Source organism: Vigna unguiculata, chromosome 2, assembly GCF_037176805.1.
Source record: "Vigna unguiculata cultivar grain cowpea cultivar isolate G323 ecotype 2 chromosome 2, ASM3717680v1, whole genome shotgun sequence".
In the NCBI taxonomy this organism is placed as follows: Eukaryota; Viridiplantae; Streptophyta; class Magnoliopsida; order Fabales; family Fabaceae; genus Vigna; species Vigna unguiculata.
In genome coordinates, this window is record NC_140793.1 from 34,209,325 (window position 1) to 34,232,251 (window position 22,927).

The 22,927-nt window shown below is 31.8% G+C and overlaps 5 protein-coding genes across 13 annotated transcripts; all 5 read right to left on the reverse strand.

Annotated features, from left to right (window-relative positions):
- Positions 1–916: 916 nt before the first annotated feature.
- On the reverse strand, positions 917–4,565 carry LOC114169245 (Plant VAMP (vesicle-associated membrane protein) family protein). 3 transcript variants are annotated; one of them, XM_028054315.2, is made up of 7 exons: positions 4,279–4,565; positions 4,062–4,132; positions 3,898–3,979; positions 2,893–3,008; positions 2,672–2,800; positions 1,567–1,626; positions 917–1,205 (listed from the first exon to the last, which is right to left on the reverse strand). In XM_028054315.2, the coding sequence occupies exons 1-7, from the start codon at positions 4,328–4,330 to the stop codon at positions 1,071–1,073; spliced, it is 645 nt and encodes a 214-aa protein (XP_027910116.2). In that variant the 5' UTR covers positions 4,331–4,565; the 3' UTR covers positions 917–1,070. The 3 variants fall into 3 exon arrangements, with proteins under 3 accessions (XP_027910116.2, XP_027910108.2, XP_027910099.2); XM_028054307.2 differs by having other exon boundaries at positions 1,567–1,635; XM_028054298.2 differs by having other exon boundaries at positions 1,567–1,641.
- A 1,092-nt stretch (positions 4,566–5,657) lies between these two features.
- On the reverse strand, positions 5,658–7,889 carry LOC114174189 (large ribosomal subunit protein bL19c-like). Of its 4 annotated transcripts, none has more exons than XM_085667742.1 (5): positions 7,735–7,889; positions 7,357–7,647; positions 7,105–7,254; positions 6,883–7,016; positions 5,658–5,980 (listed from the first exon to the last, which is right to left on the reverse strand). In XM_085667742.1, exons 1-5 carry the CDS (start codon positions 7,756–7,758, stop codon positions 5,872–5,874), a joined length of 708 nt encoding a protein of 235 aa, XP_085523868.1. In that variant the 5' UTR covers positions 7,759–7,889; the 3' UTR covers positions 5,658–5,871. The 4 variants fall into 4 exon arrangements, with proteins under 4 accessions (XP_085523868.1, XP_027914779.1, XP_085523874.1 ...); XM_028058978.2 differs by having other exon boundaries at positions 7,105–7,191; positions 7,735–7,888; XM_085667748.1 differs by having other exon boundaries at positions 7,357–7,644; positions 7,735–7,885.
- A 1,684-nt stretch (positions 7,890–9,573) lies between these two features.
- LOC114174188 (uncharacterized) lies at positions 9,574–14,356 on the reverse strand. Of its 3 annotated transcripts, none has more exons than XM_028058977.2 (9): positions 14,232–14,356; positions 13,909–13,997; positions 13,740–13,815; positions 13,132–13,178; positions 12,721–13,044; positions 11,955–11,993; positions 11,716–11,833; positions 11,454–11,534; positions 9,574–10,008 (listed from the first exon to the last, which is right to left on the reverse strand). In XM_028058977.2, exons 1-9 carry the CDS (start codon positions 14,275–14,277, stop codon positions 9,962–9,964), a joined length of 867 nt encoding a protein of 288 aa, XP_027914778.1. In that variant the 5' UTR covers positions 14,278–14,356; the 3' UTR covers positions 9,574–9,961. The 3 variants fall into 3 exon arrangements, with proteins under 3 accessions (XP_027914778.1, XP_027914777.1, XP_085523860.1); XM_028058976.2 differs by having other exon boundaries at positions 12,673–13,044; XM_085667734.1 differs by having other exon boundaries at positions 12,673–13,044; positions 14,199–14,280.
- A 2,948-nt stretch (positions 14,357–17,304) lies between these two features.
- Positions 17,305–20,843, reverse strand: LOC114168928 (uncharacterized). 2 transcript variants are annotated; one of them, XM_028053911.1, is made up of 7 exons: positions 20,593–20,843; positions 20,410–20,498; positions 20,220–20,295; positions 19,410–19,459; positions 18,991–19,323; positions 17,786–17,824; positions 17,305–17,703 (listed from the first exon to the last, which is right to left on the reverse strand). In XM_028053911.1, exons 1-7 carry the CDS (start codon positions 20,729–20,731, stop codon positions 17,521–17,523), a joined length of 909 nt encoding a protein of 302 aa, XP_027909712.1. In that variant the 5' UTR covers positions 20,732–20,843; the 3' UTR covers positions 17,305–17,520. The 2 variants fall into 2 exon arrangements, with proteins under 2 accessions (XP_027909712.1, XP_027909720.1); XM_028053919.2 differs by having other exon boundaries at positions 20,570–20,808.
- A 666-nt stretch (positions 20,844–21,509) lies between these two features.
- On the reverse strand, positions 21,510–22,917 carry LOC114173232 (acetyl-CoA-benzylalcohol acetyltransferase-like). Its single transcript, XM_028057498.2, has 2 exons — positions 22,313–22,917; positions 21,510–22,195 (listed from the first exon to the last, which is right to left on the reverse strand). The coding sequence occupies exons 1-2, from the start codon at positions 22,784–22,786 to the stop codon at positions 21,635–21,637; spliced, it is 1,035 nt and encodes a 344-aa protein (XP_027913299.1). The 5' UTR covers positions 22,787–22,917; the 3' UTR covers positions 21,510–21,634.
- Between the last annotated feature and the right edge of the window lie 10 nt (positions 22,918–22,927).

A 22,927-nucleotide genomic window follows, 5' to 3' on the forward strand; every position in this document is an offset into this window, starting at 1 on the left:
CAAATAAATAATTTGTATCAATTGGTGTATAAATTTTAATACAAAGTCCATAAATATTTCTTGTAAAAAAAGTATATTTCCCCCTTTCTTTTCACCAATATACACATATCCATAAAATTCCAATTGATTTAAAAGGAAAATAAAACAGCTTCCTCAAAAGGTACAAAATCATATTTAGTAAAAAGAAAAATTATTTCATAACAAGTTTTGTAATTAAGACAGGTAAATAAATAAAAAAAGACAGAAAGATACAAGAAATATACTAAATTATGTGATAGTATCACGAAAAGGACGGATAAATTTTATATAAAATATATTGCGTGGATGATATCTTTGGTAAACCTTTTGAACGAGTACACAATAGACACATTACTTTAATCAAGTAAAAAATATTATTGATATTATTTTTTGATAAAATTATTTAAAAAATAAATAAATTTATCACATATAATACTTTTTTTGGATATAATTTTTCGTATTATTATTGCATATATTATTTACTATTTTTGAAATCAGATCAGAACTGCGATTTGGTACCGAGAAAATTTGCATAAATGCGTCATTAATAACATTTTCAATAAATAAAGAACTCAGTTATGTAGTTATGTATTTCTGACAGAAACCAAGGATCATAAAATCTAAAATATTAACCAATAAAATCTTTCGTCTTTTTTGGTATTATAAATTTTCATACATTTTAATTTGACTTTTGGAAATTTACATGCAAGAGGAAAGAACAACTTAAAAGGATATATTTTGTTTTTAATTATTCAGAATTGAAACTCTCAAATTAATTTCAGTTGATTTATTTATTTATTTTCAATCCAGTAAATTCGAACTCAAATTATAAGGAAATTAAGTTGTTGAATTTAGTATGTATTTGTGTTAGAGGAGTATTATAATGAATAACTGTAAATTACTAACAAACATTTCCATTCCTCTTCCAAACAACAGTGCGTCAAGTCTATGAGGCGTATTGGAAAAATTCTAATTCAAAAGAATATTAAACTTGAAACGTATACAGTGAACAATACGGAGAGTCTGCATGCAAATTTACGGAATAGTCTAAATCATTCTCTAGATGGAGAAGAGAATAACAGTTTAAAAAGAAAGCCAAGTAAAACTCCAAGGACACCCACAAAAATGGCAAAGATGAAGGAAAAGCCAGGATCACTTTTTCTGTTTCTTCGTCTTTTCAGCATGTCCTACACAATGAACAGAGTACATAGATTAGTGATATTTACAAATAGTTTTCAAGTCTCAGTAATGAGTACAGCAGACAACTATTATAGATCCAACAGTCACAATCCAACACCAAAGAGAGAGATTTTCAGAAAAAAGAAAATAGATATATGATATGAAACGAAAGTAAATTAATCGAGAAAATACAAGGTGGAAGAGAGGTGGAGACAATGTGTATCAAATATCATTTTTGGTTCCAACATGTTTATTCATCACATTCAACTGAATCACCATGAGTGCATATTTGGAACAACAACTCCAAATATAATCCTAACCAAAATCTTGTGATAAAAGAGCAATGTTTGAAAAACGCAGAACAGTTACCACTTCTTGTTGCAGTTGTCTCGTTTGTCTGACAGCGGCATCTCTTTCTTCCTTCAGATTCTGCAAAACCTGACTCTTAAAAAATAGAAGTGTAATTTAAAAGCATGACTGGCTAATCTAAAGAAAAGATCTGAACGGGGAGGGAAGGTTTAATTGTCTGGCATTAACTGCCACAATGTAGGAAATGTCTGACAATGAGCAATTGATGTGCAATTAGATATAACAACTCAAATACGGAATACAACTCAAGCAACTAGCCATTCATTTTGCTAATACACAGATGGAGTCAGTATGTATGTGAATGGAATGAAATTAAAAACTGCCAATACAACTATCTTAACCTAAAAGAATAAATTGGTATCATAAATACAGAAGTAATTACTTTAAATTCAGCGTGTACAATGACATAATCTATAAACAATTCCACAAGAATTAAAATTATATATGTATAATCTCCGGCAAACTAACTAGAGACCTGAGCATAATTTTTTTCCACACTGCTTTAATGGAATTTGTGGAGTGCACAACATGCTAGATGTTTTGTGCCACTTAAAAGCCGAGGAAACACCTCTATAAAATTATAAAGTAAAATCTGAGCAGAATAAACCAGATACCAGACATATTATAAACAGGAGAAGCTTGATGCAACACATGTTTATATTTTCAATCAGAAGCGACCTATAGAAGGAAGTTCAAATGTTTCACTGATTTCAATTTTTATTTTGTCTTTACTTATCAATCTCAAAATGTTTTCTAGCTTTCTCAAATACCAAGTCCTACGTTGTTTCCACCAAATGGAGCAAGTATCATGAGTAGTTTGTGCATCAACAAAATGGAATTAATGCTGTCACAAAATCCAAGAACTATGCCATCAAGTGAAGCAACCCATAGTAATCTTCTCAATCAGGTTTCTCAAGCTTTTCCGTTCCAAATATGTGAGGTTTCTTTGCATAGGGACCCCACGCATGTGGGTTCTCCAGCTTGAGACATAAGATACAACATATGGCATTATGGCTTAAAACATAAAATTACGAAATTCAAAATAAAGAAAAAAAGGGGAAACTGATTTCCACGAAGGGTATATGGGGGAGGAAAAGAGACTCACAGAAGAGGAATCGAGTTTATGTGAGTTCCTGGATGCATCATCTTCAGAGCTTCCTTCGGGTGAGGCAGTAGAGATATATGCAACTCTTAATTTCAACTCCTCTATCGAATTACCACTTTCCTTATTAAACTGCAAGTGAAATTAGCAGTATTAGTGACCAATTTTTGCTTTTCAATCTGTATAGTTGATCCCCTATAAAAAGACAGTGTTGACCCTCTTACAGTATCTGCCGGGAGGTCGTCAACATCAGTATTTGAACTCACTATTGTACTCTGTAACAGAAACTTGTCTTTACATTGCATGTCTGGAGGGTATTCCCGTTGGGCTTGGAGAGTGACTGTACAAAATAAAAATTGGACAATATGACAAATTCTACTACCATAGACCGGGAAGAGCTCTGGGCTCCTAAGCAAATAAATTTAACACAAGAACATTTCATCTAGATGGAACCAAAAAAGCTGAAATAGTGCATCACAAGCTCAAATAAAGCTCTTAATCACTTATTCCTAGTCCTTACCGTTGCAGGAAAGAAAATTTTCCATTATGTGACCTTTGATCAGTTGAAATTTGCAGTTTTCACAGACCTAAACATCCACCCTGCGTTTCTTCCTACCCATCTATATTATGAAACAGCATATTTCTAAATTTACGTCCATTAGATGTCCATTCAGTATCCTGTTCACATGCATATCTGCTAGGCAAGTGCTAGCAACACACTTCCTAATATCTTATTTGCCTTTGCTTAAAATTATTAGAAATTAAAAACCACGAGGGGAAGTTTACTACATACTTGTAATCAATTTCAGCAAATAAATAAAATTTGTCTTGATAACATTTTCCCTTTTTATTTGGCTAAAAGGCAATGAAAGAGGTTGGCGACAATTTTGCTTTTCATTTTATCTGTTCACACCACCGATCAAAGATGTCATAAAAGTTTTAAAGCAAAAAGAAAACGGTTTTGCTAACGTGTGCTCGCCAGGGGCTAAGGAATCAAAAGTAAAATCCATCAATTTTCCATAATCAATCGTAATTATTTAAAGAAGACAGTATCATAAACTTGTCTTCATTTAAATATTTAATAGTTTCCGATTTTGAAATCGCTTCACGTATATATATATATATATATATATATATATATATATCCTCTAACCCAAATAAAGATATAATACATATCATAATCAAAGAACTAGCCTTATAAGTAACTCGGTAATATTAACATGCAGCACCTCTGATGATACAGGAGTCCCAGGGGTGTACGACACCGGTGTTTGGTCGTACAAAGTATTTCTTGGGAGAAGTGGTTTTGACCTATATGAAGGAGAAAATCAAGAAAAATAGATTGGAATGAAAAGCATTGAGAAGGAAGCAAAACATAAAGTTAAAAAAATACCTTGAAAGCAACATGATTCTGTGTGTTATTGAGGACCTTAAGATCGCAAAACGTTTGCTTCTCCAACTCAACTGGTTACACGAAAATCAGGAGAGTAAATAAACAACATATTGGCGATAAATGTCTATAACAATTAATTAATTAGTGATTTTGTGAATAAAAGGAATAATTAAACAGGATTTGGTGAGATTGAGAGGAGAGAGAGAGAGAGACGTACAATGGAAGCGGAGTTCGTCGGGACTAACGGAGATGAGTTGAGAGGCGGTCATGGCGGAGAAGGGGAGTGGGGGGAAAGGGGGAATGGGGAATGGAGGAAGAAATGAATTAGAGTGACATCACATCGCGTGAAGGAGAAGAGGAAGAAGAAATATGTGATGGAACGAGGAGTATGGGGCACCGATGGCTACAAAGTCCTTAACCAAATTTTGCAGAATTTTAGCCACCGAGATCGCTTTTCGCCTTCACACTCCTCCACACTGTATGTCTGCGCCATCTGGTTTTCGCAGAGGCACTGAATAACAGAGAGAGAGAGACGCTGCTCGCATCCTTTGGGGCCACCTGCTACCTACTCTGTGCACGTGTCCTTTTTTAAATGTTTTTTATTTACCACCTTTTATTTTTTCTAAATAAAGAAAGAGAATGATATTTATGTGAAAACTTATCTCATTCCACTGTTTTCTTTTTCTATTTTATTATTTAAGTTGTTGATTTTATGTTTTTTAGATTTAAAATAATTTTATTTAAAGGGGTTTGAATCACACAGATTTTCAGTTTTATTCTGTTTAAGAAAATACAATACAAGTATTTTAAAAAAGTTATTTATACAAATCTAAAAGTAATTGTATAATTAATAACATAAAAAAAATATAAGCTCAATTTGAATTGGATCTATTTTCAAAACTAAATCTAAACCAATTTCAATGAAAACGGATTATTATTTCCTCCGATTTTTAGGCTAATTTTCAGCTTATTCAGTTTTTAATTTCTTATATTAAATTTTAATTTTTTTGGTTTAGTTATTAACACTCCATTATTCTAAATATAATTATTTTTTTTAATAAAATTAATGCTCAATGTTTATTATTATTTATCTCATTATATTTTTTCAATACTATTTACCTACTAAGTTTTACCTCACTTCCAATTGCTATTCCTCTCTTTCTTTTTCTCTTTCATTTTTACTTCATAAAAAATATGCCATGTTCTCATATTACCTATAACAGTAATTGAGGTACGGATATCTTCATATTTTCCAACTTTCAGGCAAGAAGAGCGTTAAAACACTGACAACGTATTTGAAAACCGGGGCACTCTATATTGATGATTACGAAAATAACGATTTTAAACAAGTGATCACTAATGAGGTCGATGAAAAGGATGACGAAGGGTATTAAAACATAAAAATAGACATCATCCCCATGCTAGCATATTTCGTCTAGATTCAAATATGTAATAAATAAAAGCATAGAACAAGAGAATTTATAACAAAATTATTCCAGCATGTTGCTCTAGATTTTAATCCTAATATCCATTTTAATGAACTAAAGTAATGGTTTTCTTTGTCACAGCTTCGCTTTCTTACAGTATATATTATAGTGACGCAGAAGAAACACTTCAAATTTCTCAGAGCTATCAAGGTTCAGCAGTACACTTGTTTCGATTTCAGGGAAGATAGGATGTAAGGGGAAGAAGAATGATATATTGTACAACAGAACAAATTGAAATAGTAGCATTAGAGCCCCGCAACACTTATCATGGATCAGTAGACTATTTCGAAGATGAACGTAGGGAAAAGTGGGGTATCTACGAATCATTTGAAAGTGGAGAATCTCGGAAGCTTGTCTCTCAGATAGTACAATCTTGCCCTCCTGACCTTACGGTGGCTTACCACTTTGATTTCTTTTATGTTTGGTGAGTAACTGTCGCAGTAAATATAAGCACATATAAGACAATATATGACAAGAAAAAGTCGGTAAAGATTTCATAATACAATCTACCAATATGAAAATTCATATACAGTGGTCTTTAGACATCCATTTGTAGCTTAAAACAGAGAACTGTTTGGGCAATCAGCTTGAATAAATAAATTCAAATCTTCTCAATGATAATTTCATTATCTCTTAATATCAGCACAGACCGAAGACAAATATTAACCATAGAAACATTGCATATGTTCGTCAGCAACAAATGTAGGTCACACATTAAAACATATATGAATCTCACCTGCCATTCTTCTGAGACATATTGACATAAATAAATTTCAAGTTCAGGCTGATATTTTTTCCAATTCACATTTCCCACAACTAGAATTCTTATTACTAGAAAAGGATTTGTCTTCTTACAAGTTACAACCCTCCCATGGAAACCGAATAAACCCCGTTTTGTAAAAAAGAAATAAAAATTGAAATGAAAATAGTCTCATGCTTCAATTTATTGTAGAACAAGGTTACCTTAAGCTACCATTGATCAGAATCCCATCAGACAACCAACGTCCAAACAATATGTAGTTTCAAAAGGTGCACAGTTGTGCATGCATAGACGATGGAATCTAAATCTTTGGAAATGACAACTCCTAACTATTTCTTTTTCCACAGCCTAGTCATCCAAAGTCTTCACATTGACTATAGTTCCTTTAAGTAACAAAGATAGTTAAGTATTAATCCCAAATTCCCAGTTTTTAGTAGGAAAACGGTTTATATAATTATATCCCCTAATCACAACAATAGGATAAACAATGATGTGAAGGAATGATCCAAATAGTGGAAAAGCAAATGGCAATAATAGTCTTCAAATACAAAATTCTAATAAAGAGGAAACTCACATTGGGAAGACTATCTCAACCCCAGTGCCGGCAATGATTCTTCGGATTCGAATAGTTGTGTGAATACCAGCATTTTGTTTTGAGATGACAATCCCCTTATAAATGGACAACCTACGCTTGTTCTCAGGAACCTCCTGCAAGAAGAACAAAATTATAACACCATAAAATTCATGTCACTTCAGCACTCTTCTCAAAATATATCTTAAGTAATAAAAAGAATACCAATTTGATTTCGACAACATCCCCAGTCCTAATGTCTGGCGTGGGTCTTTCCTTCTCCGATGCCTCAATTGCCCTCTGATTCAATATCTGCATCAGCAACAGCAAAAACAACATCATGCATTTTACACTTCGTCCATCTTCTGTCTTTCCCTACACATTCTCACACACAGACACGCATAGAAAGGGTGCAGAGTGTGGAAACCTAATTGGTAATTTAAAACACTCAAGCTAATTTATGGCGCCTCTAATTACCCCCATAACGTCTCCAAGCTTGACTCTGGCTTTTCGGGGCAATTTCGGAGCCTCAGAATCCGAAAGCTGTTCTGCTTCGCCTTCCGAAACTTCATCAACATTGTCGGAAGGAACATCTTCGGTGGCTTCACCACCGCCTTCGAGGTTGGAATCAGCTCTCACAACGAAACTAGACTTAGCAATAAGAGGAGTGCAACGCCATGAAATTGGAGTCGAAGGAACCCTAGAAATTAACGCAACGTTACGAAGGGAAGAAGAAGGAAAAGTGAGCTTGGGCGCAAACAGTGCCTGCTGCAGTACAATTTCCAAATCAGTAAGGAGATAGAGAATATAAAAATGTTTAGGTTTTCACATTTAATGAAGAGGCGAGAGCAAAACCTGAAGAAGAACTTGAGAAGCCATTATTATGAAAACGGAAACAGGGGTTGCACCTTCAGTGGGTAGGAGACATGGCAACACTGCAAAATGTAAGAATGGAGAAGACCCTTATCTGTTTCTATCCGTTCCACACGTGCGAACTAACTACACTTTCCTTTTTCCTTTTATTGGGCTGGGCCTGGTTTACAAAAATAATGGGCCCGAATAGAGTCCATTATGTTCTGGGCAGGATCTTCCTGCAAGGACACGTGTCTATACCATCCATGATTACATGAAAAAAACTGATTCTTCGTTAAGAACTTGTATTATCTATGCTCCTTCTATAAATACAGTAACCATGACCATTGTTCTGCATACTCTGTTCTCTCTGTCACCCAAATTTTTCTTTCTCTTCTCTCTGTAACAATGGCAGCACTCACACGTGCCATGTTGGTGCTAGCCATATCCTTCACTCTGGTAGCAATATCCACGTCTCAAGCTCCCTCTCCTGCACCCACGTCTTTCACTCTCCCCCCGCAAATGTCCCCAACCACCTCACCAACTCCAACACCTTCCCAAAGCCCAAGCCCAGGCCCAGGCCCAAGCTCAGGCCCATCCACCACTTCATCGCCACCTTCACCTTTTGCTCCCTCTCCTAGTTCACCCTCACCCACTCCATTCACTTCATCGGCATCTGCTGATTCTGTGCCTTCAAGCCCCAACAACGCGTTTCTTGGTGGAACCAGTTTCTTGATGCTACCTCTACCCTTTTTCGCGGCTGCGACAATGCTTCTTGTTTGAACCAAGACATGTTTTTAATCAATAACTGAGACATGTTTTTTGTTCTGTTCTTTTTAAGCTACTCTGTTATTTTATTCTGTAGATGATTCTTGGATAATTGGTTAGTATTTCATTAATGCAATATTGTACGAGTATTGTATGATTTATGATATCATTCAAAATTTACGATTTTACCTACGGATGCTAATTCCTGACTTTCATAATTATAATATTATTGTATTTATGTTTGCTCTATCTGTTATAGGCACCTCATTGGTGTTTTTTTAATTGTAAATATCATTGTTAAAAAAAGGTGAAAATTGGAGTATTCATCAAACTTATTTAAAACATTAGTTTTTCACCTAGCGTCACGTAAGAGTATATTTTAAAAAATTAAAATAGGTCAAATTCACGTTTTATACATACGAAGCAGCCTAAAGTTAATCTAAGATGAATTCTAATCGACATTCACAGTTGTCATAATTAATAAAATAAATTACGTTCTTCTCTCGCACAAAAACATATTAAAATTACACTATTTTTCTCTTATATCTAAAACTATTGTTGAAGGTGAGGAACAAGTTGAAGGTGACACTTTGGAACTTTATCATGAATATGTGTGTGGAAGAAAGAGTTAAAAAAGGGACAGTGTGTTGTGCTTGTGCTTGTGCATGTGATGGAAGAATATAAAGAGCATGGAATTGGTTGGTTTTTTCCTCAAAACAACTTTAGCAGAAAGTGAGGTTCCCATAAAATTACTAACATTAAATAACAAATGCCATAGCACTAAGGATTTTGACCATTGAAATGTATACGCAAAAACTAAAGAAAATGATGAAAATTGTTTAGTACTTTTATTTATAAGTTGATAGCAGATAAAACCAGAAAGGGTGCATAACTCTTCTTGTTTAACATCAGAGTTTAGAACACAACACAAACATTAGAAGCACAATTTGTTGAATGCTGTTCTGTGTAAAGAAGAACACAACAAGGGAATAAAATCCGAAGGTAGAGGTGATGAAGTAGCATTTGAAGTTTTGCTAATTCTGCAATGAATGGGTATTTGTGTAGGCCATAAAGTTACAGAATTTATTCATTTATGATAAAATTACACATGAAGAATTTTGTACCACACAAAATAAAGCACTAGATTCCACCCCCAATGAATTCAAATTGTAAAAGCTGTGAGTATCAAACTTTAGCTTTTTTTGTTACGGGATCCATGATCACAACTAAACAAAACTATTTATCAGAAATTATTGATGCAATATTCCACATTCACTCATTAAAAAAAAAAAAAGGTGTTGCAGTATTAAAAACATAATCTTTTTTATTGAAGTAATAATTTATGCATGGAAATTCCACGTCACGATGTAGGGTTTTTTTCTTTTGGCTCTACTCTTTTTCACTGCCATTTTGTTTTCCTCTTGAAATTGGAAAAGTACCTGTTACCACAAAGAAGTTATGTTTAAAAAATTTCTTTACCATTCTCTCCTTTTGAAGTTAGCAATGTACCTGCAATCATAAATAACACATCTATATTATGTTTGAAACTAAATATGACCTTAATATTGGTGTAAGTTTAGATATTACCTACAAACAAATAAAATAGAAAGATTTATTTATTTATTTTAGTTCCATTTATTTCTAGCATTGGTTTTTTCTTTTTAAAGTTGTCAATTAATGTATGTACCTACAAACCTAATTTTTGAGAATATATCGAGTGTTTTTATTAAGACCAATAAATTTACTAGCTTATTTAAGTAGTTAGTCTGTAAATCTTTCAAATAATTTATTTTAAAATATTTAATTTTCTTTCATTATATCTTTATATTTTATTATTTCTATTTTATTACTTATCATTACTTATTTTAATTTTATAAAGATAATTAATTATTGCATTATTTTTAATATTTGTTTGAATTAAAAAATATTTTAACATTAAAAATTAAAATAATTAATATTCTATTAAAACAACTAATTAAATATTTTTTTTTTTAGATCAGAATTTATGTTATACATACTAAGTTAAAATGAACTTGTCAGCTAATTTTGTCAAAAGAATCTTACTTAAAATAGTTTAAGCATAGATTTTATAAAATTATTAATTTTTTTCTTTAGTTTGTATTTTTTTTTTTCACTTTTATCCTATTAAAATATTGAAAGAATATTTTGCAGGTAATGGAATTTTATGTGACCATCCTATGTAATATCAATTCTCAATATTAACTTAAAAAAATAATTTATTAAAAAACAAATATTTAATTCGTATTTTCATTTTTCTAATAAAACGCTAATTTTATCGCTTCAAGTCAGTATTTTTTAAACAAATTGTAAAATTAAACCCTTGTGAATCCTCCTGCGGATTGATGGATAGACTTGTACCATCTAAAAAACAAATTTTTTTATAATCAGTATGACTTTTAAGGTTACTAATATAAAATTAACAAAATTTTCATATAGCATGATATGATTTATGATAAAATGAAAGTGCAGATTTTTTTTTTATACATTAGTATTAGTACTAAAACATGTTTTTTAGATTTTACAAAATTTAGAAAAGAGTAATGATATTTTAAAATAATAATATTTTGATTATTTTTTTATTTATTATTAATCTATTACTTCAATCATTTTTAGATCATTACATCTTATTATTAAAAAAAGTCAAAATAAATTATTGAAATACTGAATTAAAATTATATCCAAATATCATTATCCGATATCAGATTCTTCACTGATTTTGTTCGTTGTCCTCTGCTGAATATTAAAAATATTCTAAGTATCTTTTTAATATATTTAAAAATATCAAAATTAGTAATAATCAATGTATTATAAAAGCGCACTAGAGGAACAACACACAAAAACTCACAAGAGAATCCAAATTCTATCCGAGATCAAATTCTCATTATCCTCAATTTTAACATTCCAATACTAAATCTTTTTCTTGGAATACTTACCGTAAGCATCACCGGAAGGCCTAGAACCACCGTTGTTGTTATCAATAACTTCCGGTGAAGGGAATGTCTGAAAATTTGGATCTGCAAAATAAGCAAATCTCCATCAAAATCAGTGCAAAACTTAATTAGCAACATCCACATAAAATTGATTCATTACAGAAAATGAGACAAAAAAATGCATCAAAAGCATTTTTGAAGTCATAGCATAATCTACTTGTCTATTCTCAAAAAATCAGTACTTGCAACCTCATTCTAATTCTACCTGAAGAACTTGGCTGAAGCTTGGTGCATGGTATTTTCAGGTCCTTCACTTGTAGTATCTGGCAGAGCTTCTCATTTTCCTCCCTAAGTTCATCAATCATTTCTCGCTGTTTCATAACCTAAATGCATAGTAATAGTAATACTCATTTTCCATTTTTGAAGTGACTCAACAATTCGAAAGTCCAATAGAAAAGTATATGCTATCAACTGTGGTACTTGTTGGCTGCAAACAAAAATTACCGTCTGAAGTAGTTTGTTTTCTGACTCCATAAGTCCAACCTACAAAGTATCTCAGAATCAGATTTTCATATTATGTTTCATAGACTTAGGAAAAGCTTAAATTATCATTTCATACATTTTCTTGAACATAATGAATGTGTGAAAACCAAAGTTATAATTCATTTTGTAAGGCAGTGAAATTAATGGAAGAAAAGGCACAGCAGCAGCATCTGATAACAATCATGTATGGAAGTTAGTCCGTTAAGATTTGTGGAAGTTTCACGTCAATTAGAGATTGAATTAGACTTAAAGTCTATTTAGAATATATATATATATATATATATATATATATATATATATATATATATATATATATAAACCTCATTTTACAAGTCAGGGTTTTGTGAGAATTTTGTGAGATTGAATTAGACTTAAAGTCTACTTTTTAACATATTATCTTAATCGTGGGTTTAAGTCTATCCTAGTAAAATATGATGTTTGTTGGATTTATTCTTTCATCTTTTATTGAGTGACGATTGAAACAGTCACTAATGTTTAGTTTCACATTCGAGATGTATATATATAAGTTGACTTAATTAGTATCAAGTCCTTCCCCTCTTTCTTCGAAAAATGCAAGCATGAGTTGGAATTTAAATGTTCATACATATCCAATTACATGAATTGGATTTAAAATCCGTATCCATATTAAAAGAAAAAACAGTTTTGATTTGTTTGAAACCTGTTTTTGGTTCAATGATGGAGTTTGTGGAAAGTTACTAATAATAACCTTCTCTGTCTGGCAGTCAAAGGCCGAATCATTTTTTGTAGGTTGAGACCCTACAAGACCTTGTGATAGTTGGTTGACTGATTTATTTGCAAACTTCATGAAACTTTCTTGAGAAATTTGGTCAAATGGTTTAGTTGCCTGCTGCATCATGCTTCCTGCAGATATTTTATCTGTTGATTTAGTTACCGATTGCATCATGTTTTCAGCACAAACTTTGTCGGTAGGAACCTTGCTTGGAACATTCTTTGAGGATGCTGGCATCGGCAATGCACCCTGACCAGATGGTAAACCTGGAATAAGGCCAGTCATCTTTGTCATTGGTTCCTGCCAAATTCAAGATTTTATCATGAGATACATAAACCACACAGAATACAAAACAAAACCTTTTCAGATGAAAGAAATTCCACATACTACTACACTAGATTGAAGTTTATCCATCCCTGATCTCATTGATATGCCTGCAGGTGAGTAAATTAGAAAACAGCCATCAAATGAAGATTACTTAGGTTTTATTCAAGCTTACCACTTAAGTTTACGTAATGTTAAGAAGCAGACTTTAAGCTTAATTCGTCTTTAGTAGAGATGTCTCGAGTTGTGCGTGAGATGTTAATGGATGGTCCGATAACGACTCAGGTGAAATAATAGATTCGACAAATAATAAATTTTGTTAAGATAGACTTTATTCGTGATTGTGATAACATGTTAAAAGATGAATCTACTAAACCTAACTCAATCTTACAAAAATGTTTTGTAAGTTAAAATTTGCACCTATTTATATATTATGAATTGTTCTGTCGAAGTGGGATATTCGAAGCGTAATTTGTGGCAAATCCTGACAACTTTTTCTGCTTCCACTATTTTTTCTTTATTGCGTAATGCTTATGAATGTAAAAATCATATCATGCATTATAACATCTATCAAGCTGAGAGCAACAGCATAACAAACACCTAATGATATAAACATCAGATAAAGGTGAAACGTCATTGAGAAATATGAATAGATAAAGGTGAATAGATACCAAGTCCAAAACCATGGCGAAAACCAATTCCATATCCAACCGCGCCCTGAATACTTGAAGTTCCCAACATCCTAAACTGTATAAAACATGAGAAACAGATATTTCTCGAAAGAAAAATATATTTTTAACAACTTTTTCTTATAATTTGAGGTAATAGATTTTGTCTTACCGAAGTATTGACTTGCTTGCTAACCCTAGAAATTCCATCGGTTGCACCCTTGGTCATGTTCATCACTTGATCCAACATGGACATTGTATCTACACATATTGAATGCATACAAATAAGCATTGGTTTACAAAAATAACCACTAAATTAATTATAGTTTAGTAAGATTTGGCAAGTCTAAACGAATGTGTCACTCATGCAGAAGAATCAAGCATGCGTATAAAGAAAGAAGTGTAAATAGATTTTGTTCAATCAACCAATGAAAAAGTACTATGTAATGCAATTTTGTTTACTGCTACAAAACTATGAATGGAAAAAAGTGATACTGGGATTTTGGTGAGTTTTTGGGTTGAAGAAGCGTTTCCAATCCATCTGGTTCAGTGAATGTTTCAGAGACAATGGAAGTTGCTAAATTTAAAGGGTTGATTCCAAAACCTCTAAGTACTTCACCCATCTTCAAAGTAAATGGATTCTCACTTCAAAATACATTTTGTTCATTTTCAACATTTTCCTCCATCCACCAATGGCCCATTAGGCACATCATGCAAGAAAAAAAAATTGGGGGTTAAAACCAAACTTAAACTTGAATTTTTTATAAAAAATTATCATATATAAAATTTTGAATTTGTTATATTAATATGAAAACAACCGCTAAAAATAAGATTAAAATATCTTTTTTGTCCCAATTTTCGTCAAGTTTTGTCAATTAAGTCTTAATTTTGGTTTTGTATTCAAATAGGTCCAAATTTTCGTCAATTTTGTTCAATTGGGACCTTTTTTTGCTAACACCGTTTATATCTATGAACATTGACCGTACGTGTCACTTCGTGGGTTTTTTTAATTTTTTTAAATTTTGTTTTGAATGTTCGCGTGTCACGTGTCAAAGTCAATGTTCTATATGCAATTTGGTCCCTGTATTTTTGTTCAATTTAGTCCCAATTTTTGTTAACATGAACTTATTTGGTCCCTCTCCAAATTGAAACTAAATTTAATTTTTGTATTAAAATTCACATTTTTTATTAAATATTTTTATATAATATATTTAAATTCACATCATTATAACTTTGATATAAAACTAAATTTGGTCACGTATTCGATAGGGACAAAATTGGTCAATTTTAAACAAAATTTGGACTAAATTGAACAAAAAATATCAAATATAAGGATCAAATTAAATATATAACATTGAGTTTGATACGTGACACGCTTCTGGGTCGACACGTGGACATTTAAAATCACTGTTTATGGTCGTTAATAATTTAAATGATGTTAGCAAAAATTGACAAAAATTAGAACCTATTTGAATACAAAACCAAAATTAGGATTTAATTGATAAAACTTGACCAAAATTGGGACAAAAAATATATTTTAACCTAAAAACAAATAAAGAAGGATGGTTTGGCCTTCCAAATCATAAAGTCTTTAATAAATACTTTATAAGATTTATATTTTAATAATTTTTATTTAGTTATTGGAAAAAAAAATATTTGTAAGAAAGAAATTATGTTTTAATATGACTAAGGATACTTTGCGATATTATAATCAGGTTTTAGTTATAATTTTTAGATTAGTTTGATTCTGAACAGCCATATTATAAATGTTAGAATAACGGTAGAAATAAGTGTACTCTATTTAACAGGTTGGATTTCATAAATAGACCAACTCATGATGTACCATCCTAAACAAAATTTCAGTCACAATTACATCAATTATTAAATGTGGACCCTAATAAAAGTGCTGAAATAAGGTTGCAACTAACACATTGAATAATTTTAAGAGTCTGTTACAAATAATTGATTGGTAATAATTCAGAAATAAGTAAATAAATAAACATTCCAATATCAGGCGACAGTGTTTGATATTTCAATCCATTATTATCATTACTTTTACTATTCTTATTTTGTACCTGATTTAGGTAGTTGAATATGATGTGATGGAGTTGCAGGATGTATACGTAATATTAAATAATATTATATAATGTTAATGATTTTACAAGGACCAATTCTTGGACAATATCTTTTGAATCGTCAAATTAAATGCCAACTAATACTCATTCACAAATGTACCAGCTAACCAACCACCTTAAAAGCCTCTTTATCATCTGTAAAATAAAATATGAATGGTATAAAACCTCTCTATTCAATTATGACATAAAAAATTAAGATAAATTAAATTATAAACGTAAAAATTGTTTTTGTTAATAATAATAATAATTAAATAAAGAGTTAGATATATTTTTATTTCTTAACTTTAATCAAAAATTAAAATGAGCTTATCTTTTAAATTTTAGACCAATTTAATGAAAGTTAATGGAAAAAAAATATTTAACCCCTGAATAAAACATTGTTGGGTTATGAATTTTATGTAACTTACAGATTATTTCAAGAGTGACACACAGTGAAATTTATAAAAAATAAAATTAATATTTTATAATATTGTTTTATAATAAAAATGTTTATATTTTAACTACGTAAACACGTGTGTTATCATATCTGTGTTTATGTATTTTTTAAATATACGTAATATTATATTAGTAGGTGATAATATTATAATATTATTAAATTAATATAATATATCAAAACAGATAAAAGAATAATTCTTAATAAATAAAGAAGAAAAAAAAAGTAAAAATAATTGAATTTTATAAAAAATTTGTAAAAGTAACGATCAATTTTAAAAATTTAATAAATTATTATATTTAAAATATAAAACTGATATTTTAAGATGTAAACAAAAAAGAAAATTCCTTTATATATTCTTATAAATTTAGAAACTCTTTATATATCGTTGTTATAGATTTAAGAAGTACTTATTTTTATGACATGTTTAAATTAGTTAAAAATGGAAAAAATAGAATAAAACGACACCAATTTTGAATATTAAAAATAACGTGTAACTTGTTATGCGAGTCTCAATAATAAGAAAAAGTGTAAAGTAGATCAGTATTTCAATCTATTGACTTTTTAAGATTCTTCTAGCTTCTGTTGCTTGGGCAGACCAATGCTGAAAAAATGATCATATTTCATTCTCTAAATATTTTATATGTCAATTTTCTAATTACTTATTAAGCTCAATTTTCATGCAACTTTTAACATGTTAATAATAGTTTTTTCAAACGAATTTTGACGCCTGGAGCTGCGTAGATAAAATCCAATTTAATGATAAAAGTTTCGCATCTTAAATTTATTAAAAGAAAAAGGTTCAAAATCACATGTCAGAATTCACAATTGAAGACGATAATTATTTTAGGACAATCAAATTGATCCAAAATTAAAAGATAAAAAGCAAAAATATTTTTTCAAACAAACAAAAATAAACCTTAAAAATAATACAAAAGATAGCATCTATTCCATAAATAATCTTTTACTTTTTTGACAATTAGATTACAAGCAACGAAACTATTTTTCAAATCCCATTTTATCATTAAATATTTAAATAATAATAAGGATTTAATTTTGTAGGTTCCGTTCCATCCTAACTCATGAAATTGAAATCTCCAAAAATTCGTAACCCAAGAAACCCAGACCAGTAAAGCTAGTGTGGAATGAAAGAAAACCCAAAAATGCAGGTGAGACACTTGCAAGAATTTATGATTTTACTATTATGATTACTAACCTACTTTTTTCTTTGTTTTCTTCGGCACTCAAAGCATTCACTACACGGCACCTTATTTCTATTTCTACCTGAAGAACTTGCTTCAAGTTTGCTCGATGGCACTTTCAGGTCCTCCATTAGTATACGCCTCAGTCTCTCATTTTCTTCCACAAGTTCTTCAATGATTTTCTGGTGTTTCAAAACCTAAATCCACAAAAAAAAATCGTGAGTTCTTTGGTCAGAAGACAAAATAATGATTGAGAATCTAAGCGTACACAAAAATTACCATTTGAAGTATTATCCTTTCTGACTGCAGACGTCCAATCTACAATGCATCTTAGAATTAGAATTTCATATAATATTTTATTAACCGCGGAAAACACAATAAAATACAGAAATGAACATTCTATAACTCACATGCATATTGATTGGGAAAACGATGATAATTGTGTCCATCGTACACATTATAGTTTTGAAGCAAGATCATAGTAATAATCTAATTGCAAGGAAGTTGTGTAATAAAACTAAAATTAAAATACCATAATCAATCACAAAAGGGTGTATAATGAAGCAAACATAAATTAGCAATAACAAGACTCAGCAGTTTACTAAAAAACGATGCACATATGAAGAGGTAAAAAAATTGAATGAGTTTATACCTGTACCTACAATACAACTACAGGCTCAAAACAAGTCTAATAATTGATAATGACAATGATCTTTTATAGGACTAGAGGATGCAAAAACAAGGTTATCAACAATTTTGATATTAAAACACATAAATGATAGATACATTATCAGCGCAGGAAGTTCGCATGTGAGTTTCAGGATATCCGGGTATCATGTCTAATATAATTTATAAAAAACCTAGTCAATGACGTAACATTCCCTGTTATGGCCAACCAATTAGATAGTAAGACACAAGGGTTTTTCTTTATTACCCAGAATGTGAAATTAGACATAACCCTCGTCACTTTTAGTTATATCCCTCCACACTTGTTAACTCCAACATTGCTGCAACTGCAATAACCATTACCTCTATTGTTACCATCCGACCATGGATAACTACGAATTTTATAGGGAATTTCACAAAAATATTTTTTAATATTTCAGGAAACTAAGCACTTTTGGCGACATATTCAAGAATCACATTCAGCCCAAGAGCCATAACTAAAGTAGCTAGGAGAGATTACTAGATTCCACTCAGGCTGCTTCAACTCAATTATAGTCCACCTTCACCCCTCTCCATACTATGTCTAGAACTTTCCAGTATTCCCACGTAAAAAGAAGAAACACATTCAAGGCATATAACTATTCCAAGAGGCAAATTGTTCCTTTAGCCTACGCCTCATCTTTCAACACTCTACCAATACAGAATGCAAATTCTGTCGCTTCATCCACATGTAAGTAGACATAACTAAAAATCAAATCAATGGCTAAAATGATAGAAAGCATAGCATTTAATCGCCATTTATGAAAATGAGTGCGTACTGCTTCATCAAGTCCTTCTCCTTCCCCCTTCAATAGGGGATTCTGCAGAAAGTTGCTAATAACCTTCTCAGTTCGGCTGCCAAATGCAGAGTCAACTGAAGTGCTTCTTAATGGAGTATTTTCAAAATCTGAGCGAATTTGCACAGGTAGGGATCCTGCCAGACCTTGAGATGCTTGATCGGTTGATTTAGTTGCCAACTGCATCATGCTTCCAGCAGAACTTTGGTTTGTATTGACTGTACTTACGGCATTTTGCAATGGTGGAAATACAGCCTGATTAAGGGCTAAACTGGGACTAAGTCCCAACTTTGTCGCCATCTTCGTCATTACATCCTACAAAATTCAAGATTTTAGCCATGAGATACAGAAAAGGGAAATGCAGATGTCAATACTTTTGTTATAAGAGAAAAATCACATACTACAAGACAAGATTGAATTTGATTCAAAACCCCTGGTTTCACAGCAAGACCTGACATAATAAAAACATAATAATTTAGCTACCAACCAAAGCAGGCATGCAAAATATGGAGCCTTTGTCAACTGAAGTGATTAAACAGAAATAACCATTTCAAGTGACAAACATAATATGGCCAAGGATATATAGGTGGCAACTAATTTCAAGCACGACCAGTATTTGAGACTATAGTGTCCTGAGATTTAAGAACATTGCAGCAATTTCTAGAGAGCATTGGCTGCTTCCGCTTTCTTTTTCTTTAGTGTAAAATGCATGGCATTGTATAACATTACACTGCGGTTTCTTTAGTATAAATCACTCTCCTGTGCATTGCATAATATATCATCAAAAACTGAGAAGCAGCATTCAGTGAGCCATAGTTCCACATAGTTTTAAAAATCAATTTCATAAGGCAAACGCTCCAAAGCTGCCTCCTAGGAAAAGATTTTGAGATTTTCTAAGCATGTAAAAAGTTGAAACACCAAAACTTCCGGTTCTACATACGAATCATTTTGAGAACTACTCAGGACAAATGTTTGGAAAATATAAAAGTTAAACACATTGCCAATAGTAGCACAGGAGACAGAATAATAATTCAGAATAGAACAGAATGACTCAAACTAAAAAATGGAACAGATGACATGAGTATCCAAAGAAAAGGCTAAACAAGGGAATTCATGCAATGAACAAGCATAACTAAAATGTGATGACATAAAAATCACAAAAGGTTGAAACATTTGGCAAAGAATATATATAATGAACAGATATGGCATACCAACTCCAAAACCGTGACCGAAACCAACTCCACATCCAACACCCACTTCAATATTCTTAGCTCCCAACTTCATCAGCTGCATAAAATGCCGCAAATAAATAGTTCATTACAAGTATAAAAAAAAGGTTAATGACGGTAGTAAGTTGTAACAGCATTTATGTAAATAAGAAAATGACGAGTGTTGTCTTACAGAAGCATTCACATGCCTACTAACACCAGAAAACGCATCGGTCGCACCTCTGGTGGCACTCATCACTTGATTCAACATAGGAATTGCCCCTAAATGGAATAATAAACGAGAATTGGTAAAAAATATTCACTGAATTTCACAAATATATAACAATAATCACCTTCCCGAAAGAGAATCGAATACCCAAATTTAACGGACGCCCAACGCCGATGCCGACACCACAACCGATACCAAAACCTGTAAACACTTGACCCACCTTCAAAGTAAATGGATTCTCGATTCGAATCGCATTTTTCTCGCCATTAACTCTCCCAATTTCCATTCCCCTATCACCTGTTCACTTCTTCCTCTCCAACCCTAACCAAAATCCTTTTTTCTTAGTAAAATGTCTCTGTAAAAGTAATACCGTTAGTTAAGCTTGCACTTGTATTACACGTTTCTTGAACATCGCTTTTTCAATCATATCTATATATTCCATTATTTATTTATACTATTTTATTCAAGTTAATTTTTCACTAACAAAATATTTAATTAGATTCCTCAATTTAAACAACGTAATAATATAATTTTGTAATTAAATTATTCAACTTTACAAATACAATAATACAATTTTTTTTATGTTAAATTTGATGTAGATAGTTATATAAATGTCCATCTACATCATAAGAGAAACAATACTTATTATTATACAGGGAAATTTGATGTAAATAGTTATATAAGAAAATTTCCTTTATTGTACACATTTTTCATTTCTACTTTATTTTTAATTATATACTAAATTTAAAAAAACAGATATTCAAATACTAAAATTAACTAGACATTTTTACGTAATTATTATTTTTAATATTTTTTTTCTTAAAATATATAAAATCAGAATACTACTCAGCATTTTTATATTTTTCAATTAAACCTTGTCTTTTAATTCTTTCATTAATTAAACTATTTCGTCATCTTAATTTCTCATCAGTTTTATGATTAATACAAAATAAAATAATATAGGTCACTTAACAATTTACATTGTGTTATTTCATTAACAAAAAATATAAACGACACTGATTAAATTAAAAAATATATAAACTATGAACAATAAACAAAAGAAATTTAAAAAAAAAATATAATTAGAAGTACACAAATTTACGAAGAACAAATGTTACATATGATTAATGACAGAAAACATAGAATGGATTAAACTTTGATGAATCCTAATACAGTGGACATATTACAGTCATAGGAAAGAAAGAGAAGGTGAAATAACAATCACAGCACATGCATTGTTCTTGAGATTTGGGAGTGACACTGTCATAACAAAACCATCCCTCACATAATCAATCCAACAACAAACATGAACAGGTTTGTTTCCCTCATTAAATGTCACTTCCTGCACTCTCAACTCTCTCATCTCATGCTTCATCTTCAATCTCATTTTCTCATCATTCATTGCCCAACCTTCAACTTTCATCACCTCTGAACTCTCTTTCACCAACTCACTCGCCACCTTCCTCCACATCTCCTCCACCGACTTTACATCCTCTGTAACGATTTTGAACGCCAACCTCTGAACCCCACTTTCACTTTCACTCTCAGAACGGTTAATTAATGGAAGACACTCCGAGTTTTTCATCGGAGGGTGGTAAAACACGGGTGTCTTAATTTCTCCACGTTGGACTGACATGTTCTCGTGTATCTCAGCCCATTTTCCGAGAAAGTTGTCCACGACAAAAACATCTGCTAATAGAAGGCTGCAACTAATGCCAATAGTGTACCCTCCACATTCAAAGTTTGTCACCTAAAAATAAACACACAAACACTTTCAATCCATCGAAAACCAACCAAAATAGACTAAAAAACACGGCAAAAAGACAGAAACAAATACTGTGGTATATTATGTATGCATAACATTTGCCTGAACATAACAAAGGGGAGAGAACTGAGGACACTGCGCATCAATTTTCTTCCAGAACACAAGCTCGGTCTTCAGATGTTGGTTTCTTTCGTTCAGCTCAAGAAACTGTGACAGGCTTGTCGGGTAACATGCTTCTAAAAGTCTAACGCCGGAATCGTTGGCCACGATTTCGAACCCTGTGCCATCTTTTCTTTGAAGGCGACCTGCGAGAAGAGGGTGATCCAACAGAACCCTGGCCAGTGACTCCACCATCCAACCAGCCATGTACCAACCATGATCATCCTCCTTCAGATTCTCGTAGCACAGAACTATCTGGTAGCATCCGTGAATGGCGTTTGTGTGCTCGTCACCGACCAAAACTCTGCGAACTCGCCGTGGCTCTGTCACCTTGAGCGGTGGCACGCTCATTACAGTCACAATCTGCAACTCTGAGAGGCTCTGGCTAGTGCCGTCACCCTTCTCATTCACCTCCATTGTTTTCTTCTGTTTGTTTGACCTTTTGCTCTATCTGAGAGTCACCACAAATTTTGGAGCGTCGGTGGTGCATTTATATGGATGAGTTGCAGAGCGAAAACCAAAATGTGCGGCTGTGATGGAGAAAAAAAGTCTCGCCAA